At 44.1% G+C, this 24,286-nt stretch overlaps 1 protein-coding gene across 1 annotated transcript in view; it reads left to right on the forward strand.

Moving 5' to 3' along the window:
- trpc5a (transient receptor potential cation channel, subfamily C, member 5a) overlaps positions 1-19,763 on the forward strand; it is a 60,215-nt gene extending 40,452 nt beyond the window's left edge. Inside the window, exons 8-13 of the mRNA XM_063203614.1 lie at positions 70-392; positions 6,489-6,684; positions 8,054-8,263; positions 12,348-12,389; positions 17,753-17,842; positions 18,609-19,763. Of these exons, the coding sequence (XP_063059684.1) occupies positions 70-392; positions 6,489-6,684; positions 8,054-8,263; positions 12,348-12,389; positions 17,753-17,842; positions 18,609-19,748 (2,001 nt within the window). The 3' untranslated portion in view covers positions 19,749-19,763. The remainder of the gene's footprint in view (positions 1-69; positions 393-6,488; positions 6,685-8,053; positions 8,264-12,347; positions 12,390-17,752; positions 17,843-18,608) is intronic.
- The last annotated feature ends 4,523 nt before the right edge of the window (positions 19,764-24,286 follow it).

The raw sequence follows: 24,286 nt of genomic DNA on the forward strand, positions 1-24,286 counted from the left end.
AAAAAACCCACACCATTCCTCCATTACCGTCCTCTACTCCTAAAAACAAAAACAAAACCAAACCAACAGTACAACAGCTCTCGTCCGCGCGAGGAGTGGGAGATGTGGCACCCGACGCTGATCGCGGAGGCGCTGTTCGCCATCGCCAACATCTTCAGCTCGCTGCGCCTCATCTCGCTCTTCACGGCCAACTCGCACCTGGGCCCGCTGCAGATCTCGCTGGGCCGCATGCTGCTGGACATCCTCAAGTTCCTCTTCATCTACTGCCTGGTGCTGCTGGCCTTCGCCAACGGCCTCAACCAGCTCTACTTCTACTACGAGACGCAGGCCGCCGACGAGCCCAACAACTGCAAAGGGATACGCTGCGAGAAGCAGAACAACGCCTTCTCCACGTGAGTCGTCGTTGTTTGTGGGTGGTGGTGTGTGTGTCGTGTGTGTGTCGTGTGTGTGTGTGTGTGTGTGTGTGTGTGTGTGTGTGTGTGTGTGTGTGTGTGTGTGTGTGTGTGTGTGTGTGTGTGTTTGTGTGTTTGTGTGTGTGTGTGTATTAGAGAGAAGAAGTATGTCATAATAAGAGTGGCATATAGCGAATTGGTGGTTTTCAATTTGCCATGTATAAGGATAGGTGAAACAAAAATTGACACACCCAAGTTGTGTGCAAAACAGCAAATCAGTTTTTGACCGATGGCCTGACCGACATGGTGTATGGAGTTGCTGGAGTGGCTCTACTTCATTGCATCTGTGCTGCATCTTGGGTTCACTTGGAAAAGAGAAAACTTATAAAGTTAAAAAGGTAGACCTACATTTATAAAAAAAAAGCACTTGTGTTATTTGTGATTTATCTGTATAGGCCTATTTGCTTGTTTTTGTACTTATTTTCTGCACATTGTTCAGCGTGCTCAGAGTGGTGCTGAAATAATGTTTCTATCTGTCAGCAGGGCCGCTGGCAGCTCTTGCCGGGCCTGGGACACAGACATCTCAACAGATATAGTGGAATGGAGAACCAATTCTGCCAGCATCAAACCAACCCCTACCAACTGGCCTGTTTGCAGTGTTGCCAGATGTGTCTGATCAAATCCAGCCCAAAAGGTTCTCAAAAACCGTAAAAATGCGCTAAATTCCGCCCAATTTCAGCAAATTGCATTGACTTCTATGGGCCCAAAATGGCCGAAAAAAAAAAAAGCCAAATGGCCAATTTTCCCCGTTTTTACCCGCACACGGCCATCCCAAGTAGCCCAATTGGGCGGGTAACCGCCCAATCTGGCAACACTGACTGTTTGTCCACCCCCCCACCCACCGTCGGCTTCCCTGGCTGTCTGTACCTGCATGTGTAATGTGATTTATGTGCTCCTCTCCCACACAAGTGCTTTAATATCGCAGCCATAATGTTTTCATTTATCTATTTCAGGGCCGTATCGAGACCGAGTGGAAAAGATAGAATAGACCCAATAAATGCGTACTTTGAATAGAAACATATTATGGGCACATTATGATATATTTGCCATTCACATTATTCCGAAAGCTGGTGTCCATTGTCAGACCAAAATGTTCCTGTGTATTTTATTGACTGTACTAGCCATAGACATGCAGTCCATGATTGTAATTTCATGAACTTATTTTGTTCACAAATGTCCACAAGGCTGGACTGGCCATAGGGCATACAGGGCAAACGCCTGGTGGATTGCTGGTGTTTTTGGGCTGGACCTTCCATAGCCACAGTGGCCAACAAGTATAATTTTGGCTATATCAAGGGTTAAATGTTACTTCGTGGCTTGTGGTCTTATATTTACCTAAATCTTGGTTGAGGGCCCAGTTTTTGGGTTCCTCAAGTTTCCCTCTCTCTACTTCCCAAAAATGCTTGATGTTTTTCAGTGACAGATCTAAGGGAGGAAATCTGTGTTCTCATGGACCTTGTTGATGGTGCCTTAGGTTTGCTTTTAAGTTAACCTAGTCCTGTAGTATGAATGGGTAGAGCTTAAAAATGCGGATTCAGGAGGAGGGGAACACCTGGCAGGACGTTTTCTCATGTCATTTTTTGCCCCTTTGTTATATTCTAAAAGATAGCTATGCCGTGTGTACACTTCATACAGTAAATTCATCTGTTGCACAATTGCAAAGACGCATTGGCTCTGTTTGTGATGTCACAGTCAGCACAAATATATGCAGCAAACATGTGCACTGCGAAATTACAATGCCTTTTTAAGTGTTGTAGTGCGTATGTGTGTAGCATGCCGCTTTGTGAATTTGGCCATTATCACTTGCGTTGAGACATAAACAATTGCAGCCAATCACCACAAGGGACATGGAAGGGAGGGGGTGTACATCATTTCATTGACTGTTCAAAACGTCAATAGAAAATGCAGGGCTGAATCGTAGCCTGCGTCTTTACCAACAGATGATCAATGGACACCATGCGGCATGCAGCACAGTATAATGTAGAGTAATGAAGAAACAGCAACAATTCTCTATTAAATTAATGACACATGTCTACATTTGTTCTGTTCTGTCTACATACAAGATGCAATATACATGATTTACAGTGTAAATTTTACACGCATGCCAGTAACATAGGCAGGCTACTACAGTACGATGCATACATACATACTGGGTTAGTGAGTGAGCACAGTATGTTGTAATACAAATAGAGTCGTGTTTGTTGTCATGATTACATTTGAAAACCGTATGGAAAAACATACCCAGCCTAATGTGCGGTGTGTGTAAAACATTGCATCAATAATGGAGCGATTTCCTGTCGTAGCAAATAATTCATAAGTTAACTATCGCACTATGAGATGTAAATGTTGCTGGGAAAGGCTTCAGTGTTTTCATTGACCCCAAAACTGCCTGTCTGTGGTTAACTCTCCAGCCAACAGATCTGAGGCCAAACTTTGATATGCAGCTGACTGAGCCTTCACTCTTGCTTATGGGGATAAATGTGTTTGAGTAAAAGAGAAAAAGGCATGGTGCCACGTTTATTTCTGTTGATAGGGAAAATAAATAATTCACCGCTGCTTCCAACATTATTTCCCATAACACTATACGCACATGCAGTTGGGGAAGTGTGCACACACTTTATTTTGTGTGAAAGTGACTGGAAAAATAATCTAGGCCATTAACACAGCATAATGTGCGTGTGTGCTCCAATATGCATAGAATTGGGTAGAAAACTGCATTACATTACATTGCATTTGGCAGACGCTTTTTAATCAAACTGACTCACAGTCGAGGATATAATCATAATCTTAGCCTACACTTGCAGAAACAAAATGCACAGGAAATATACAAAACAATAGATGGCAAGTATTTTTCTTCATAAACATTCGCACACATACAGTACACATACAACATACCATAGAGACTACTCCACGACTGGACCAGCTCAAGCATTAGTGCCGTAAAGAATCACCATAGAAGAGTCTTCACTAGCTTCTTGAAGGTTGAGAGAGATATAAATCATCTTGGTGCCTCTGGAAGTTTGTTTCACTGCTGAGGGACAAGGACAGAGAACATCTTGACTTGGCTTAGAGCGAGCAGGTGACATAGCCAGAGGTTTGTGTTGGAGGAGCGTAGATTGATGACAGGAACAGACAGCCTTAGTAGTATGTCCTTCAGATACGCTAGTTCCTGAGGTGGCTTTGTAGGTAAAGGTCAAGGCCTTGTACTTGATCCGGGCAGAAAGTGGTACCCAGTGCAACTCGATAAATAGAGGCGTAACATGAGTCCTTTTGGGTTGAGTGAATACTAGATGTGCTGCCCGTTCTGGGACATCTGCAGTGGTGTTATTGCACAAGCAGGTAGACCTGCCAGGGGGGGCTTGCAGTAGTCCAGGCGGGAGATGAACATACCCTGAACCAGTCGGTGCGCAGCATGTTGGGTCATATAGGGTCGGATTTTCCGTATGTGTGGAGAAGCACAAATCGACAGGCCCAGCCCAGGAGACTGATGTAACGTGGTTGGAGAATGACAGCTGGTCGTCAATCATGGATAGACTGAACTGAATAGAGTTCAGAAGTAGAATTCTAGAACTGCAATTTTTCTCTTTGTTGCTTCCACAGAGAGGAGAAAGTTCCTCATTTTGCCATTTGCATTTTCACATCAGTTCATGCTGAACTTTGCACAGTTGGAACGAACACGCCCTGTGGTGTTGTCTTCCCTGACATCTCTCTCTCTCTCTCTCTCTCTCTCTCTCTCGCTCTCTCTCTCTCTCTCTCTCTCTCTCTCTCTCTCTCTCTCTCTCTCTCTCTCTCTCTCTCTCTCTCTCTCTCTCTCTCTCTCGCTCTCTCTCTCATTTGTCTTCCTTTTCCTTATTGTAGCATCTCCTCCACTGACATCTCCCTCTCCCTCTCTTTCTCTCTCTCTCTCTCTCTCTCTCTCTCTCTCTCTCTCTCTCTCTCTCTCTCTCTCTCTCTCTCTCTCTCTCTTTCTCTCTCTCTCTCTCTCTCTCTTCCTCCTTCGTCTTACTCATCCTCACTATAGTGTCTCCACTCTGTCTCACTGAATTAATGATGCCAGTGCTGTTCTCATCAAGGGAACATTTTTACGTACTGATTCTCAGTCTTGACTTTGGCAGCCAGTGTACTGTTTTGTATGTTGTTCTCTCCCTTCCTCACTCGCTCACTCCCTGCCTCTTCCTTGTCCTCCACTGCCTGGTTCTGTGCACTGCCAGGGACATTTGAAGGTGTATGGGGACCCTAGGCAAAAGGGAATTTAGGGCCCGCAGCACTGACCACCCCGCCACCCCCCTCAAACGTTCAAACTATTGGGGAGGTCCTCCTTGACAGAGATTTCAATATAAGTTCCATATAAGTATACAAGTTCAATTTTCATCAACTGAATTTAGGGAGGTGCTGCCACACTCACTGGTTTCAATAAAACCAGTCACCACTAGCAGGGCCGGATTATCCATTAGGGCCAGTGGCACAGTGCCCAGGGGGCCCAAACCATTTACAGCCAGTTTGGGCCACCACATAACACAAATCTTACAAATATAAAGGGGGCAACTGCAAGGTGTAGTGCACGCACTCCAAAACACTGCTGTAGTGCCGGGGGGCACCACAGTGTCTTAGTACGGTCCTGATCACTAGCCCCCCCTTCATCTTTGGGCGCTAGGCGTTTGCCTAGTTTGCTTGCCTGGTTGTGACAGGCCTGTGTGCCATGTTGCAGTGTGTCTATAGCCTGATGGGAATTCCGCTGAATTATTGAGCTGCCGAGACACATCTGGAGCGGCTGGCTGCTGCTGCTTCTTCTTCCGCCGCTGCAATTGTTTTTACCCCCACACTCATACACTAGTACTTAACTTGTCTTGTCACGTCTTGTTCTGTTCTGTTTTATTTTGTAGCATCACAACTGCACCAGGGGACCTATAAAACCCTCATGAAAACATTGTGATCTGTAGATTGGTCTGTATGTTTGTTGTTTATTGATAACTGATAACTGTTTATTTAACTGGTAGAAAGACATTACTTGGCTCTAGAGTGGCTTAATAGCAGGGCACTCGTCGACTATGCAGCCGACCCGGGTTCGCTTGGGTACTTTGCCGATACTTCCCTGTCTCTCTCTTCCAAATGTTTCCTGTCTCTTTCTCAAATGGCCCCGTCACTAATACAGTTTAAAGACCAAAAATATATATTACTTAGGTGAAAGGGTTGTTATCTGGTACTTCTTGTAATTGATATTAAATATGATACATTGGCACTGCTGCATCCTCTATCTTCCCCATTGTTTTTCCTCATACCTCATTATTTTTCTTGTCTTGCTTTCTGTACCATGTACTGTGTGTCAGGGGATTGTACTCAGCGAACCTTTTAAGTCTTCATACAAACATTATATTAATAATAGATATGACACAGCATTGGAGGGATATATGTTTATATGTTTATGCAATCAAAACATTAGTGGTTACGTTCATACGTAAGCTGTGGTCATTGGTTATTGCCGTGCATCAGCCTTGCATTTTTGTTACATTTTTAAAAAGTGTTTTGTATGGGTTTTTAGTCATTTATTTTGATAGGACAAATTGGGAGATGACATCGAGCAGAGATATAGAAATGTCAGGAAATTAGCCTGGTCAGACTCAAACCTGGGTCCTCATGGGGGTATTCAAACCGATATGAACGAGTGACTTATGTAACACACTGCACCACAGCAGCAGCCCCATAATTTGTGACATTTGTGCCCATTTTGTCATTCATCTTCTGCAGGATGTTTGAATCCCTGTTTTGGTCCGTGTTTGGGCTCCTCAACCTCCTGTCACTAATAAAGTCTAAAAGACCAAAACAATTTATATTTTGTTGATAGGACATTTTGGGAGATGACATTGAGCAGGGAGAGAGAGAGATGCCATAGGGTTGGGAAAGAACCCTGGTCAGACTCAAACCTGGGGGGCATTCAAACCGATATGAACGAGTGACTTATGTAACACACTGCACCACTGCGCCCTCATAATTATAATTTGTGACATTTTTGGCCATCTTGTCATTTATCTTCTGCAGGATGTTTGAAACGTTGGAATCCCTGTTTTGGTCTGTGTTTGGGCTCCTCAACCTTTACGTGACCAACGTGAAGGCACGGCACGAGTTCACCGAGTTTGTGGGAGCCACGATGTTCGGGTCGTACCATGTCATCTCTCTGGTCGTACTACTCAACATGCTGATTGCCATGATGAACAACTCCTACCAGCTCATAGCGGTAAGACACTGAGGAACTGACACCTTTATCTAGTCATGTAACTCATGAGACACTGCACAGTGTTAATTCAACACTCGGAGAGTACTTTGGACCAAATACAATACAGCAGATGTTGAATTGACTCCCTAAGTGTTGAATTAATTAACTACTTTTTAAAAATTCTATGTGCAAATATTAATTGCTGTCAAGTTTTATGTTTCAAGATGTTTATTGCAGTTAAAGCATTCAAATCCATGTAATGAAGCTTCGCTTACTTCACTCAATCAATGCAAAGATGACCCTCTGCTACTGTATATACTTGTAGAGAGAGACTTTTCTGTTTTCCTCTGCATATCTCTTTACATCTCTATCTTTAGACCCTACACTAACACAACATAACAGCACAAGTCACATCACTGCCTGAATGCTTTAGGCAGCGTGTTGAATATTTTACAATGCTCCTGCTTCTCTCCAACACCTAGCCATTCTTCATGCAGGAACACACACACTGACATCCTTTTCCCCTTTCTCCCTTACCCCAACCCAACCCCCACCATAACCCCCCACTCTCCCAATTCCCTCCTGCACCACACTGTTTCAGGTTTTTCTTTTACTTCAGACATGTAAAAGTTTTATATTTTACCTGCCATCTTTTGATGGTATAGCTTCCATCGAAACATGCCAGGTAAAAGATAAAACCTTAACATGTCATCGGAAGTCAAAGAAAAGTATTACTATAACAGTTAGACATAATGATCATCATACATCCTTTCCGTCTCGTTCACTTCCTGGCTATAGCCATTTCAAGTGTCTGCAGGCATTAGTCTATCCAAGTTGCCTTGTCAACCCATTTCCCAGAGGGGAGGCTTAACCTTGTGATATTGAAATGCCTCTGTGTGTTGTATTTTTATAGCTAAAATCAATTAAACAACTTCTTCCTATAAACTTACAGTAGCTACCAGCGGGGAAAATGACAGAGCTAGAGCATCATTGTTCTAAACACATCCCACAGAGACATTGGAAATTTTCAAATACAATTGGCTCCCACTACAGAGAAATGTTGAAATATTGGACAGGGGCCTCTTGGCCAGACTTCTTGTGCAGAATTATGAGCAGGCCAAACCTAACCCCTCCACTTTCTTTGAATGGAATAAAAATACACAATGACTCCTTAGTTCTCTCAACAAACCCCAAATCCATAAACACTATGTTCTTCACTTGTGTTTTTCTTTGAATGTACCTCTGCTATGTTTACATTTCATATTCCCAATTTCCACACACTGAATGATGGACCTTTCCCTGCCTGTAATACTTGGTGCGAGTCAATAATAAAATGAACAAATAAATAAACTAACCCCTTCATCTTTGGTTTCCACCGTGTACATAACAGGACCACGCGGACATCGAATGGAAGTTCGCCCGGACGAAGCTGTGGATGAGCTACTTTGACGAGGGTGCCACGCTGCCCCCTCCCTTTAACATCGTGCCAAGCCCCAAGTCGGTGTGGTACCTGTGTGTCTGGGTGCACAGCAGGCTGTGTGCGAAGAAGGAACCCATGCCCGAGGAGGACAGGAAGCACGAGAACTTCAAGGAGTTCACGGTAGGACTCTCACTCATATTATTTTTTTAATGAGAACAATGCACAGTGTGACATGACATTATACAGTGTGTACACTACATACTGAGCTGTGACTGGGTGTTTTCTCCAGAGGAGCTGGTTTAGCTAGAGACAAGGTTATTGGAGGACAATTGTTATTTTTTTCTTTTTCACCCACATTTTCATATTTGTGAGGAATTTTGACAACATTTAACATTTTGTACAGGAGGTGTGTACTGTATCTAGGTAGTTAGTTGTAAATAGTGACAGCCATGAGAAGTTATGTGAGCTGATGAACCATGAATATTAGGGCTTAAGCAGTGGATTACTATTTGACAGAACCCTTAAATTATTGCTCACAATTACCGAATCCAAGATTCTGTTTCAGATTCGGCTGGATTCTGACTTCTTGACAGGGTTTGGATTGGGCTTCGGTGTTTGTCATCTAATTTTGGCTACCTACGGCTAGATCTACTGTAGTGTCATCTTGGGGCAAAATCATCCATGATGCATAGGCCATATTCACCAATGCTATTTGAGCTGCTAAGCTCACATTTCACATCTACATTTTAAAGATGTTCCATTGGCTTGCAACAATTACCAATGGCCAGTGGGTGGTGGAGAGAAGTCGTTGTTGCAAATAAACAAAGAAACCCAAAAGAGCGACCCCCTAAACAGCACACTAAACAGTTAACTACTTAGATAGTGAGTGTATGTGTGGCTAGATTTAACATCTACTAGCCAAATTGGTTAGTGATGAAAAAAGGTTCATTGATAGCCCTGTGTACATGTACCATACTGTATAGGCTATGTGACATTATTATTACTAAAGAAGTACTGTGTAAATGTTCAGAGTCACAGTTATATATACATACTTCATTGCACTGTACCCAATTAATGTCAGGGACAGTAATGTAAAAGGTGACCCCAAATGTCTTTCCATGACTAGAGTAGTCATAGCATACCTGTAGTCTCCATCTGATTCCGCAGTTCTGCATTAGACAACATTATTCACTGGCCTGAATCGGTATTCTGGCATACAGGGCATTTTCCCAGTGGTCCAACAGCAATCGGGGGCCGATGCTGTTTTTTTTAGTTTGTTCGCTTGTTTTTTCCTCTTAGAGATTGGCCCATTGGGTTGCCGCATTGGTCCATCTTTGACATGGACAGTGGACTGAGCTAATAACATAAAAGCAGGGGACTGTGAAGGTCTGGTCACTAGCTACGTTTAGAGAGAGAGAGCACATATGCTTATGGGAACCCGGGGCTCGTCCAGCTCCGGACTCACTGTTAGTTTGTTTACATGACGTTTTTAATCCGGAATTATTCATTCGTAATTAATTATTTCCATCGAGTTTATTTTGATCTTTCATTTAATTCCGAATTGTGACGTGTTTACATGACTTAAGACAAATAAAGTGAGTTAATTCTGAATTTAATTTCTCATGTAAACGTAGCCTACCGGTATGTCAAAATGGCCCATGCAGTTTTTAGGTTCCAGTCCAGCCCTGCCCTATCCTTTGGAAATGAGCCCCAAGGCCAGGCCAAAGGCTTTGCAGAGTGTTATGGCCCCCTCATCATTTCCCGCCCCGACCCGTCTTTGCTGATGCATGCTTTTAATGACTGCACTGAGGATAGGATTGCTGATATGATTTTGCTTCTCCTTGGCTTGTCAAAGTCACTTTTCAATTTTCTGCGGCAAGCCCCAAGATTACTCCAGGATTGCATAGCACAGAGAAGAGACCAGCAGACGTTTTTATTGCTGCTGTCCATCACTTTTATGCTTGTATCTAATCGTCATTGTGTTCTTCTGCGCTGCTGCGCACACACAACCGCAACCGCCTGTGTTTTTGCAAATGGAATGAAAATTAATATTGCTAACCGCACCATTCATGATTACGGTTGTTGTGCTTATGCTCAACGTTTGAAAACGTTTTATTAAAACGGGTAGTTTTTTTTTTCCTGCGTTAAATCTGGTCTTACGAGCCAGCCATTAAGTTTAGCCACCCGTATCAAGTCGATGGGCAGACTACAGCTGCAGGACTGGAACCATATTAAATTGCTACCCACAGCTGCAAGACAGTGTGTGTGTGTGTGTGTGTGTGTGTGTGTGTGTGTGTGTGTGTGTGTGTGTGTGTGTGTGTGTGTGTGTGTGTCTGTGTCTGTGTCTGTGTCTGTGTGTGTGTGTGTGTGTGTGTGTGTGTGTGTGTGTGTGTGTGTGTGTGTGTGTGTGTGTGTGTGTGTGTGTGTGTGTCTCTGTGTGTGTCCTGTGTGTGTGTGTCTCTGTGTGTGTACAAATATACCTTACTGAGCTGCAGGCCGGGGTGGTGCTGATCCGACCACACACACACAGACACAGACACACACACACACACACACACACACACACACACACACACACACACACACACACACACACACACACACACACACACACACACACACACACACACACACACACACACACACACACACACACACACACACACACATTTTTTTTAAACAGTTGCTCTCGCCCAGCACATATACTTACGGGCACACGGGGTTCAAGTGTGTGTTTGTGTTTCTGTGTGTGTGTGAGCGAGAGAGAGAGAAAGAGAGAGAGAGAGCGAGAGAGAGAGAGAGAGAGAGAGAGAGCGAGAGCGCACACGAGATGAGAGAGAGAGAGAGAGAGAGAGAGAGCGCACACGAGAGAGAGAGAGAGAGAGAGAGAGAGAGAGAGAGAGAGAGAGAGACCATATGCTTACGGGAACCCGGGACTCGTCCAGCTCCAGACTCACTGTTAGCCCGCCGCCACACGTTGCCAGGCAACCGCCGCTTCCACCATACCAATTCCCCTGACATGCCTCCATCAGATGAACTTCGCTCCTCTTTGAGCTGGGGATCGACTGTTTCTCGCTACTCTCTATCCATCTCCCGCTCCTGCAAGCATAGTCACCCACGTTCACCCACGCATCACACACCACCAGTAAGCACACAGGCACACACACACACGCACGCACACACACACACACGCACGCACGCACGCACGCACGCACGCACGCACACATGCATGCACACACACGCATGCACGCACAGACACACACACACACACACACACACACACATACACACACACACACACATACACACACACACACACACACACACACACACACACACACACACACACACACACACACACACACACACACACACACACACATACACACACACACACACACACACACACACAGATCGAGAACAAATGAGATGCTTTGGGATGAGAGCTATTATATAAGTCACCCCACTCTGACTTTTTTGAAATGTGAGCAAATCCTGCAGATCTGGCAGCAATGTGATGTGTGCTACTGCACCCCAGCCAACACAGTAGGCTACAGCAACAACACTGTAAACAGGAGCACTGACAGCTTTTGCCAGAGCCCCGGGACAAAGTCATCTGAAAGGCCCCCTCCCAATACATACAATGGCCACGTTTACATGAGACATTTAATGCAGAATTAACTCTGAATAAAGCTTAATTCTGCTTTGAAAACGTCGACGGAACTATTTAATTCTGAATTATTCATTCGGAATTAGAAACGACGTGTAAACGTAGCCCGTGTCATAAGGACCCAGTTCTGGGCCCCCTCTCTTCCTGAGCCCAGGACAACTGACCCCATTGTCCTCCCCTGTGTCGACTTCCCTGACTGCACAGTACAGCACAGCACAACACAGCACAGAGCGTACCGCGCAGCAGCCAATCCCCACAGCAGAAGTTTGATGGAGGGATTTTATTGATCGCTGTTTTCCGCAGAAGTAACTGCAGGACAAGATGTCACATCTCAGTGTCGATTAAGCCCACTAAAGACTCCATATGAGGGATATTTGTCAGCCGCTGCATTTGTAATGGCGAGGAATGTTGCACATTAATATGCTATAGACATATAGGGTCAAATTGGAATACATTTATAGCGAACAGTAATGAATAGATTAACACAGAAATGCCTGTCACTGTTGTACATTGTCTTTTTAATTGTGTCTGGGGACAGCCAGCCAAAGGTAAATGATGATGGTTAATGTTGTTCTGCTCTTTCTATCATTTCAGGAACGCCACGCTGACATCCTCATTCAAAACCAGCATTACCAGGTGAGATGTCACACACTTCTAGACTGCACCACAAGACAAGCTTGTAATGGGAACAGGTCTTTTAGGAGCAGTCACTTGTCATGGATAAAGTTTAGTAGTGTTCCACACGGATTCTCTCCAATGATGCATTTGACATCAGTATTCAGTGAGTTCGGAGAAAGTAGCGTTGTCAGCCCTGTGTTATGTGGATGACACTGATGCTGCCAAGCCCCATTCCCCATTCTCAAGAAGACAATATACTGGATATAATAATTACAGTGTACTGTGACTGATTTTGGGCATCCATCATCCTCCTTGAGGCTCCTCGAGATACGCTGGCATTATAAACTGGTTGTCTGGCATTATAAACTAGTTGTCTGGCATACATGGTATTTCTTAGTGGGCTGACAGTCGTCAGGGGCTGATATTGTTGTTGTTTTTTTAAATTCATCTATTTTTCCCATAATTTGGAGGGTGTCTCTCAAGCAAGTCCCAGTCCAGCCCTTGTATACTGTTAGATTTTGAACATCTTTCATCATCCTCCTTGAGGTATGCTGCTCCTTTCTTGGATGGTGATTGGTGGAACTCCTTTTTGACTTATTTGAACTGATTTTTCTGAAATAGATTGGTCTCAGATTAGTCTGGTATAGGCCTACATTTTTTTCTGAGACTGACTACTTGTAATCTGAGACTGTTTCCCCAAAATATGAGTCACACATATTCTCAGGCCATCATAGAGTGTGGCAATTCCAATGCAACACCAATGCCTTGTTGCCTGAGTCCTCGTGTTATTTTTCTGATGTCTGACAACTGACTTCTGAGGATGTCCTCAAATGAACGCCATACAAGGGACGTTTGGCAGTATACTGACTGATTTTGGCCAGCTCTCATCCTCCTTGAGGCTCCTTGATGTACGTTGCCTTTATAGACTGGTAATCTGGCATACAGGGCATTTTTTTGTTTATTACCTTAGAGACCGGCCCACAATTTAAAGGGAGTTGCTCAAAAATTCCCCTGCTTTTTTGTCCCAGTAAAGCCCTGGTGTATTGTGATTGATTTTGAGCCATCTCTCCTCTCTCCTTCCTTGAGCCTCCTTGAGGTGATCCTCTCCTCTCCTCTCCTCTCTGCTGATTGGCGCAGCTCTTAGACATACTGCACTTCTTAGAAAAGGGTCACAAAGCCTCATCGAGTGCTGAGAGTGACCAGGGTTGCTGGCCACATCTGGGCCACATGTGGGCAGACATAACAGACATACAGCAGCTCTTGGAAAAGACACACAAAGCTTCAAGTGCTGAGACCAGGGCTGCCTGGTGGCAATCGATCTGCAAACCAGGCTAAGAGGCTACACACTGTCAATAGACACATAGAAAGAAACAGTTACAAATGTTTAAGGTTATCCAGTCTTGTTCATTTATTTATTTTGTTTGGTCACGTAAAAAAACACACAAAAGCAAAAATGAGCAGTTGACTATTTCAAAAATATGTAAGTTCTATAGGTAAAATCTTCACAAGCTATCTGTTGGTTTATCATTTTGAGCCATGACTGACCCTTTTATTTACGAGTTTTAATCAATGTAGAGATTAGTAGATAAATAGCACTGGACAGCTGCTTTATGGCGTGCAGTAAAGTGCTTACGAAAGATGCCATTTTTAGCGTGATTGCATTGTCCAGCCAGTCCTAGCTGTCAGGAGAGTGGGCGGTTGAAGAATAAATAAGGATAAAAAAGAAAGGGAAAAAAACAACAAAGGCGGAGAACCAGGGTCAGGAGAGACACACAAAACCTTATAAATGAAAAATGTCCCCCAATGTCCTTGTCACTGGCAGTGTGTATGTCAGGAAAGCTCTTGCCGTTAATCTCGTTTCCATCACAGAAACAGGCTGACCGTTGGCTTGTGGCTTGTTTGCCCATCACGCTAATTGTGGCTTGGACTGCCCTCGCAGACATCCCTCCTCCTCGTCCTCCTCCTCGTCCTCCTCCTCCTCCTCCTCCTCCTCCTCCTCCTCCACCACCCGTCCTCTGCCCCGCGCCGTTCCCCAGTCCTTTGCTTCTCCTCCTCCTCCACCCTACCACACATATTCGCACTGTTCCCCATCCCTCTGCACCTCCTCAGCCTCCATCACCAACACCCCCTCTGCCGTCCACCTCCTCCATCACCCCGCCCCCTCACCCGTAGCATTCCACAGCCTCTCCTCCTACTACTCCACCAACCGCCCCCTCCCCCCGCCATTCACCAGCCCCTGCTCCTCCTCCACCCTTTCGCAGATTCGCACTGTTCCCCATCCCTTCGCACCTCAGCCTCCATCCCCAATCCCCCCTCTGCCCTCCACCTCCTCCATCACCATCCCTCCCCCCCATACCATTCCCCAGTCTCTGCTGTGCTCCTACTCCTCAACCAACCACCCCCCTCTCCCCCCTGCTCCACACCATTCACCAGCCCTCTCCTCCACCTCCACCACCTCCTGCTCCACCTCCTGATCTCTGTGATGCCTGGGCTCTCCTACTGATTACTAATGTGCTCCGGACTCCACCAGCTTACTGCTGTCTGCAATACCAGATAATGAACAGGCATCATCAGGAACAACAACACAAGCCCATAAAAGAGGAAAGAAATAAATAAACAATCAAAGGTACTATGAATGAATGAATACACAGTTAGTGCCTGATGGATTGTTGCACGGGGCCAAGGACTGGAGTGATGCAGAAAGAGAGCCCAACAGTACCAGCAGCACACAGATCAGATTCCTCTGTAGAGGTTCTAGAATGTTCAGATGGAGGGATGGTGGTTGGGTGTCTTCAACCAACCTGTATATGAAGAGTTCAGATGCAAAACCCCCTAAGTGCCTTTTCAGAAAATAATCTTAATTCATTTTTTTTAATACAAAGCTATCAAAATTGCATATTTTTTTATTTTATTTATGTAATATAACTATTTATATGTATTATGAAGTACGTGAATGTAAACCAAACCAAAAACGGGGTTCTCTAAAAATATAGAAGTGCAGGTCTTCAGAAATGGAGTTAGGGGGTTTTGCATCTGAACTCTTCATATAATCATTGCTGTCTTCAGATATAGGCATGAAGAGTCTCTAGGTCCTGCCTTTTAACCATCTCAGGTGGACATTCCAGCATCAGAAAGGAAAAAACCCATTATGGTACATCTACAACTACTGTAGGAGCCGCAGCTTCTGTAGCGAATTTCTTTGACTGCATCATGGTTGTTCATTACAAGGTCCGGGAAATCTCTATTGATAACCCACACGTTACACAACTTGGAAGTGGCATGGAAGTCGCATGGCGTATGCATGGCCATAACTACCATTGACACAGAGGTCATATCCTCTGTTTTTTTTCAGTAATGTAAAATCGATATATGATCAACAATGGTAAATTCAGTCTGTATACGCCACCCCCATTTATCCTCAAGGCAGTGATGAAAACAAACTTAAGAGTTGACGTGTTTGAAGCATTCTAAATGTACAGTGTGCAGTAAATGCATGCGGTATTTGACCTCTGTATTTGAAAATCTTAGGGAGCTAAGACACACCTGTCATAACAATGTTTTTTATTTTTTACCATATCTTATATATATGTAAATGACTTACAAATGTCTAAAGTGTTTACAAATATTGGCATACATGTAACCAAGGACTAACTGGAATGGTTCACACTGTAGTATCAGGCTGTCGGCTACTAGTTAACAGGGCTGACCGTCAGAAAGCAAAATGTGTGACAGACCGTTGTACCAATTGGTTACGTAACAGGTAAAGGAGGGCAATTCATTTATTTATGGTACAGTAGGCTATGTGTTAAACAGTACATAATATATGGTACGTGCGGAACAGCAGAGTGTGGTGGACTGAATTACAGTGCGAGTGAATCAAAGCTGTTGCCGCTCCGTATAGACCACAGGCCAGTTCATTTCCATTCTTAAATACAATGTACTGAAGCAGCACTGCTGCAGCCCATGCTGTTGTGCTAAAACATGCAAATCAATGCAAATGTATGCAAGTCCAGATTTCCACCTCCAGCAATCACATATGTCATCAATATGCCAGCGCTACCCGATCAAACTGAAGGGAAACAAATGTACTCGGATAAATGGAAGACTGGTCCCTCATGGATGTGTGAAGAAGAAGAGGAAGAAGAAGAAGAAGAAGAAGAAGAAGAAGAAGAAGAAGAAGAAGAAGAAGAAGAAGAAGAAGAAGAAGAAGAAGAAGAAGAAGAAGAAGAAGAAGAAGACGAAGAAGGAGAAGCAGCTTTATATGTAGCATTTCTCTGTGTTTTGGAGATTTTTGAAAGAACTGCTGGATATACATGCGTGCGTGCGTGCGTGCGTGCGCGCGCGTGCGTGCGTGCGTGCGTGCGTGCGTGCGTGCGCTTGCACACGTATGAATATGTAACCTTTTATAATTTCACCCCATGTTTAACAATATGTATTAATTAAGGTGAATGTTAGCCATCTTGAAAGCATTGGCCAATAACATTTAATTTAGGGGTGTCAAACGTAAGGCCCTGGGGCTGGAATGCAGCCTGCCAGATGGTTCAATCTTGGCCCAGAGAAAAGTAGTGAAAGTAAAAGCGTGAAAGCGAAAAAAAAGCCCATTGGGAAACTCCAACTCCCATTGTCATTGTGACACAGCACTCCACAGCACACAAGTGAACACTGCACACTGCACACAACGAAATTGCATTTATGCCTCACCCGTGCAAGGGGGTAGCCCTCAGTGGCGCCCCATGGGGAGCAGTGCGGTGGGACGGTACCATGCTCAGGGTACCTCAGTCATGGAGGAGGATGGGGGAGAGCACTGGTTGATTACTCCCCCCACCAACCTGGCGGGTCGGGAGTCGAACCGGCAACCTCTGGGATGCAAGTCTGACGCCCTAACTGCTCACCAATGACTGCCCATCAAGTACATCTCTAGCCCATTACAAAGTTGTTGCGGGTGTCTGTGATTTCAGGATTTCAATACCTGAGAACAAATTCGCCTTTTTTGCTCATCATTTACAGTCCACGCTCCTGATATACAGTACCATCACCTTGAGATGATTGATTAGCAATGTCATTCTGAAATGAAGGAGAAATTTGTGATATTTTGCAATTACTGTACAGTACGGGTCCACTCCACTTGAGATCAAATTGGCTGTATGTATGTGGCCCCTGAACAGAAATGAGTTTTACACCCCTGCTTTTAACAATTCACAGGATTCGAGTCTCAGGTTTTGCTCAAATCTGTCACACATTCAGAAATTATTTGGCAAGCAAAAAAGCTGGCCATCTAGACAGTCGGCTATTTTCTAAAAACTCGTCTAAAAACTAATCTGTTCATGAAGTTGTTGTGTTGGGAGTGGCTGAAAATGTATCATCTGATCTCTGTTATCCAGGAAGTAATTAGGAACTTGGTGAAGAGGTATGTGGCAGCCATGATCCGAAGCGCCAAGACTGATGAAGGCCTGACAGAAGAAAACTTCAAAGTGAGTTGGAGTTCATATTGGATATTATTTTTTGTGTTTTGGAAACTTTTCCACATAAAATATTTTGTTCAATGGTGTTCATTGATACAACTGCAGACACATCAATTCATTGTACATTCATGTACCGTTTAATAAAACACAACACTACTGTTACACAACATTATTACAACATTCTTCACAAACTTCACATTATAACGTGCCACTCCACTCAAAACTGTATGACAGTGACCGTGTCATGACACTGCTTGTATCTTCTTGGTGTTTGGAGTTAATTACACCCTCTTCCACCAGTCCACTAGCCACGACTACTTACTGTACAGGTTTGTTTATTTTCTCTCTTTTTTTTGGGGGGGGGGGGGAGAGAGAGAGGATGGGGTAGGGTCAGGAAATGACCCAGGCCAGACTTGAACCTCACTCGCCCATATATGGTGCGTTGACTTAGCGCATTGCACCACAGCACCCCCTATTGCTGCACTTTGCTTTGCGTCTGTATACTTCATATATGCCTCCACACTCTATATTTTGTGATGTATGCTCTTCTTGTGAGTCGCTTTGGATGCATCTTCTAAATGTAATGTAATGTCATGTGATATATGATGTAATATATGATGTAATGTAATACAGGTCTTCAATTTCAAATACTTTGCATGTCTTTACATGTGTCAAATAAAGCTCATTCATTCATTTTAATTCATTTCCTTTTTATTCATTCATTCATTCATTCATTATAATGCAATGTGATGTTCCTCTCTACCACCCCCTGTAGGAGCTGAAGCAGGACATCTCCAGCTTCCGCTACGAGGTGCTGGACCTGCTGGGCAACCGCAAGCCGCCGCGCCGCACCTACTCGTCCAGCAGCGAGGCCACGCAGCAGGACGACGACCCCGCTGAGGAGCTCAAGACCAAAAACCCCAAAGGAGGCGTCTCCTTCGGCCTCTCCTCCTCCTCGGGGAAGAAGTCGCGGGACCACGATCGGGACTCGGCGGAGTTTGGCGTGTCAGCGTTGTTCCGCTCCATGTCGGGCCCCTCGATGTCAGTGGAGGGCCCCCTGTCGCCGGTGATGCCCATGCCGATGATGATGGTTCCGACAGTGCCGGCAGACGATAAAAAACCAAAGAGCAACGGGCTGCGCAAGTTCGCGCCCTCTACGTCGTTCATGCGCAACAGCGGCAGTGGTGGCGGAGGCGGAGGAGGAGGCGGAGGAGGAGGCGGAGGGGGGCGGCTGCAACGCTTCTCGCGTTCCAAGAAGGACTCTCTGCGGCGACTGGGTCTGCTGTTCTCGCGCATGAACGGACACCTGCCCTCCAGCGAGCCGCCGCCCTCCTCCTCGCGCTCCGCGTACAGCATCTCGGACGGCGTTGACCTTCACGTGACCTCTGACGACCCCGACTTGCCGCAGGTCACGCGCAGCAGCAGCGGCAGCGACCTGCACCTGCACCGCCTCAGCGGCCTCGGGGTCGGGGTCGGACTGGGACTGGGACTTGCGATGGACGAGATCGGAGCGGCACAAGCTGACTCGTCACCCCCGACGACGCCTCATCATCCTCATCATCATCTCGCATCCCATCATCAGCATCAGCACCAGTATCTCCATCACCGTCCCCATCACCACCACCACCCGCATCAGCATCAGCAACAGAGCAGGCAGTCCAATGGCAGGGACGGTACACTCCTTTTGCGGGCACCTCCAGCCTCCCCATCCCCATCCCCATCCCCCTCTTCCCCAGCAGGGCAGCCACTGGCCCTGGGCACCCTACACTGTGCTTCCAGCATCACCGCCTCCAGCTCCCGACTGCTCAGCTCCAGTGAGGACATGTGCGAAGGCTGGGTCGGGCCCTGTGGCAGCCTGGGCTCTATCAGCAGCTGGGCAGGGGACCAGGAGGAGTCCGTCACCACCCAGCTATGAGCTCCGTGTTTGAGCCGTCGGACGGTCCTCTAGTCCTCTTTTTTTAGCATAGAGAGACTTCCATAACTAATTTTCCTTTTCTACGTACTACTGCATAAAGCAAGCATGGGCATGCATTCATCCACGTCCCGAACAGGAAAAAAAAAATAACCGATAAAAACACTACTAACTTGGCTTGACTTAACTGGCTGCAGGAACACAACAGGGATATTATTTTACTCTTTCATGCGATACGGAGATGTGCTTTAGGTTTGACAAAAGGGACTTAATTGTTCGGAAAACGGAGAGAAATAACATTTACCTTGGCTGTGCAAGACTATTACTGGCAAATAATTAGACTTAACATGCTGTATTTATTGGAAAAAGCAAGCTTAGCTCATGGCAATATTGGTGCATTTTTTCTGCCTTTGTACCTTTTTTATTTTAATTTTGTCATTTCCATGTAAATTCCTTCATAGCGAGCTTAAGCCGATGGGGATGGCAGTAGAATAAGAATGAAGAATGAGAGAGTGTTAAGGAAGTGAATGAGTGAATGGCTGATTCTCTCTCCTACTGATCCAAAGCTTCATATTTAATGTCTAATCCAGCATGACGCAATTCATACTGCTATTACGTCCATTAGTATATGTGCTATGTCTGATTTTTTTTTCCCGTCAACTGACAAGACCATTACTATTTTTCAAATATGTGACTATAGGTGAAGACAGTACAGTTTGCTGTAGACAGTTATAGGATTCAGTCTTGAATTGTGTGGTTAACAATGACCAAAGGGGTCAGGGAGGAGATTGGAGATGTTAGTTGTTTTCGAAATGTTTTATAGAGACGCTGTTGTCATACAATGCAATTTATTAGAATATTATACTCATTACCTGTCATTATCTCTGTCTTACATTCTGTTGAAAAAGACTAAAATCAGAACAAAATTAATTTACAACTCTCAAACCACGATCTGAACTCTTCCCAATGCAAACCGTCCTTGAGTTAAGCTTAACATGTTTACCATTATAAATAATTGGTCTTTTAAGGTTTTTTTCTTTGCAACGCGAGGAAATTACCATTATGTTTTATAATGAAAATTTTATTTTTCTATATTTTTTCCTGGGATGGCAAACAGGATTTTTGTTACGCAAAAGAAGCATGGTAATCCTCAGTATATGAATGAGTTTGGAATTTTATACCTTGTTTTGACTTGAGACTGAAATTTGAATTTTTATGGCATCCTTTTTTGTTTTGTTTCAAATCAACGTGACATTTGTCTCTTGAATTAAATAATAAATCCGTAACCTATTGTAGAGAATCTGCAATTATCTATTTTAAAGACAATTCTTTGCTCAGTTCTTCTTTGAAAAGTTTTCACATAGTCCACTCAATGCATACATCTTTAAAATCAACCATCACTACTGACCCTGTTGCAGTAAATAAAATGTATGTCTACGATTATGTATCTCTACAGAAAAAAGCAAGATGGTACATGGCCTCTTTATTTTTCTCAACGGTGTGGGAAGGGAGGTGGGGTGGTGTGTGTGTCAAACATCTTCCATAGCCTGCTTTTTATGCCTGATATGCCTTTATGGGACAGTTGGAGATGGCAACAGGAAGAGAGTGGGAGAGAGACCTGAGAACCTGGGTTCCCGCCGTAGCAGTGCGGTGCCCTACCATTTGAGCCACGGCAGGGCCACCAGTCGGTATTTATGGCTCTTTGATGGCATCTGGATCATAGTGGATTGTTCCTTTCAAAGAGCTGTTCAAAAAACTGGTCTAAGAGATTGAAGAGATTCTACAATTCACATTTAAGAATGCAACATTTAAGAATACACCTCTAGTTAATTTTGTCCAAACAACTGACTGAGGCAGAGACACTTTTGTTTTTTTTTCTCGAATAGAACTATACTTTTGTCTTGTACTCTGTGATTTGGGTCTCATCACTCACGTCTAATCGTTAAAAGAATCGGTTCGTTCACGAACATCAAAATGTATTGAATGGCAAGACTGAGGTACCCATAGACATGAACTTCCACACGATAAGTCAGCCATTGTCCTGCACATTGTCCTGGGATGTGCACAATTTTCAACCTCAAATGAATTTATACACACCACCTTGACATAATCTACCCATAATCTACTTTGGCATAATCTTGCGGCATATATACAAATTGGATTTTCAGGGTGGGTTGTACACATCCACCATGACAATAATCCAGGTGGCAGACAAAAGTAGTAACTAGTGTGAGAGTGGTCTACACACTGTATGTACAGTATGAATGCTACGAAAATATACTCTATCAAGCAATTAAGTAACAAAGTATATTTGGAGCATACGATCACTGTGCAGACCTCTCTCTCTCTCTCTCTCTCTCTCTCTCTCTCTCTCTCTCTCTCTCTCTCTCTCTCTCTCTCTCTCTCTCTCTCTCTCTCTCTCTCTCTCTCTCTCTCTCATACTGTACATACAGCATCTACCATTTAGGCCATAAACAGAGTTTTGTTGCTACTTCTACTAGCCTATATACAACTCTCTCATCATAATGCTGCTCGTAGGCAGCGGTGCTGAGGGAGAGCCAATAGGGCACACTAGGCGCGGTAAGCGGAAAGTAGTTGACCTCAGTGACCTTCCAATAAGATGGGGAGCACAGAAGAAGATGAGGTCAGGTGACACTGGGGTTGAATACCGCTAAGCTATACAGAAACAAATGTGTATGAGGAAGGGGAGGGGGGGGGGGGGGGTGTTACACAAACTGAATGTGAGAGGGGATAAAGGGGAAATAATCACAAATGGATTGGATTTAATATGTTAAAGGTGGCTTTGTGCCATTCTTATGTTATGGCAAAAGGAAAGAATAGCTAGCGCTCTTTAGTATTTTGTTCAGGTTGAAGGGGTGCATCTGGTTATTCTTTTTAAGGCTTCATAGACTTCTGAACCACACCCTGATAAAGGCCAGAAAACCGGTTGGCGTTTTTAACATGTTTGCCCCAATGTAAAATAAAGGGGTTTTAAATACTCCAATACCTTGACTCAAAGGAGAGTACTTTGAATATAATTCAGAAGTCTATGAACTTCTGTTATTTTGCCCTGTGATTTTCCTTGTCCTCAAATACATACAATTCATATTGTGTGTCCTGTTCTGAATTATCTAATAGTAGTGAAATGGAAAAAATAAAACATTGTAGTCACTTAAAAATATGAACTAGGCCTATATATTTTTTCTCATGTAGCCTAATTCTCATATTCTATGTCTAGTTTTGAATGATTACATCAGTTGTGGAATGGAATTGATCATTGGGCAATCAGTGAGTCTCACCAAATCTGCATAATTACAGTTGTTTGTCTTATATGAGACTCCATCAGACATTGAAATTGCCCCCAGCTACTGGACAAATGCTGGTAAACTATTCTAAAGACGGCAACACACTTGAAACAGCATGCAGTATTTTGACTGCCTGTTTTTCCCCCACCTTCCTTCACCACCCGATCCCTTTTTCTCTTTTTCTGTCATTACTAAAGCATTCAGACTCTTCTGTTAGACAACAGTGCCATGTTGTGGCTCAGGAGGGAAAGTACTGTACTACAGAGACTTGAACATTCTCTTTTGAAGACAAGCGTTAGACCGGACATGAGAATTATTACCTCCGACAACGAGGTTACAATATGTGTTCGTCGTGTTGGTTTGTCTGTCTGTCTGTCTGTCTGTCTGTCTGTCTGTCTGTCTGTCTGTCTGTCTGTCTGTCTGTCTGTCTGTCTGTCTGTCTGTCTGTCTGTATGTCAACAGGGTAACTCAAAAAGTTATGCATGGATTTTGGGATTTTTAAGAAAGATTCTTCAATATTGTGGGATAGGTCGAATTTTGACATTCCAGTGGCCAACAAAAACAAGGCAGAAAGACTATCTGTGTAAAATAGTCAAATGTTCTATCAAACAGCTCCCTTGTCTGTGGTCTGCACTCTCCGAGTGCATTTCTAGTTATTATTGTGTTTTTATTTATTTATTTAAAATTTTCTTCAGGCATTTATTTTTGATATGTTTTCTAAGAGTACAGGTCAGAGTCAGCTACTTTGGGTATGTGTATCATACACTCCATAGCTGTTTATGTTTGCAAGCTGGGCCTTAGGTTTTTTATGAGACAATAACGGGAGCCTACATTTCAAATCTTAGTTTTTTTAACACATGCTAAATAATGGACTAACGATAAACAAAGCATTAATATCGGTAAAAGTTAAGCAGACTATCGCTGCACAGAGAAAGAATCTGAGCCTGCTGGATGAGTTTGATGGGACACATCTCCATCCTGGGGTTTCATTCAGCAGCCAAACTTCCACGACTGCTGCAGCTTTGTTGTATTAACATAGCGTTTATGAACATTTTTGTATTTTTGTCTGTTTAAAATGAGTTTATTATTTCAGGGATTCTTGAGAGATGGGACGAAACATGTCCGGGAGATAAAACTCATGTTTGTGCTTAAAATGTAATTAAAAATTGCAACAAAATTAGCTGGAATGATGGAAGAAGAAGTTTTGTACACTAAAATGTGATTTCATATTTATAT

This window comes from Engraulis encrasicolus, chromosome 7 (assembly GCF_034702125.1).
Source record: "Engraulis encrasicolus isolate BLACKSEA-1 chromosome 7, IST_EnEncr_1.0, whole genome shotgun sequence".
Taxonomy (NCBI): Eukaryota; Metazoa; Chordata; class Actinopteri; order Clupeiformes; family Engraulidae; genus Engraulis; species Engraulis encrasicolus.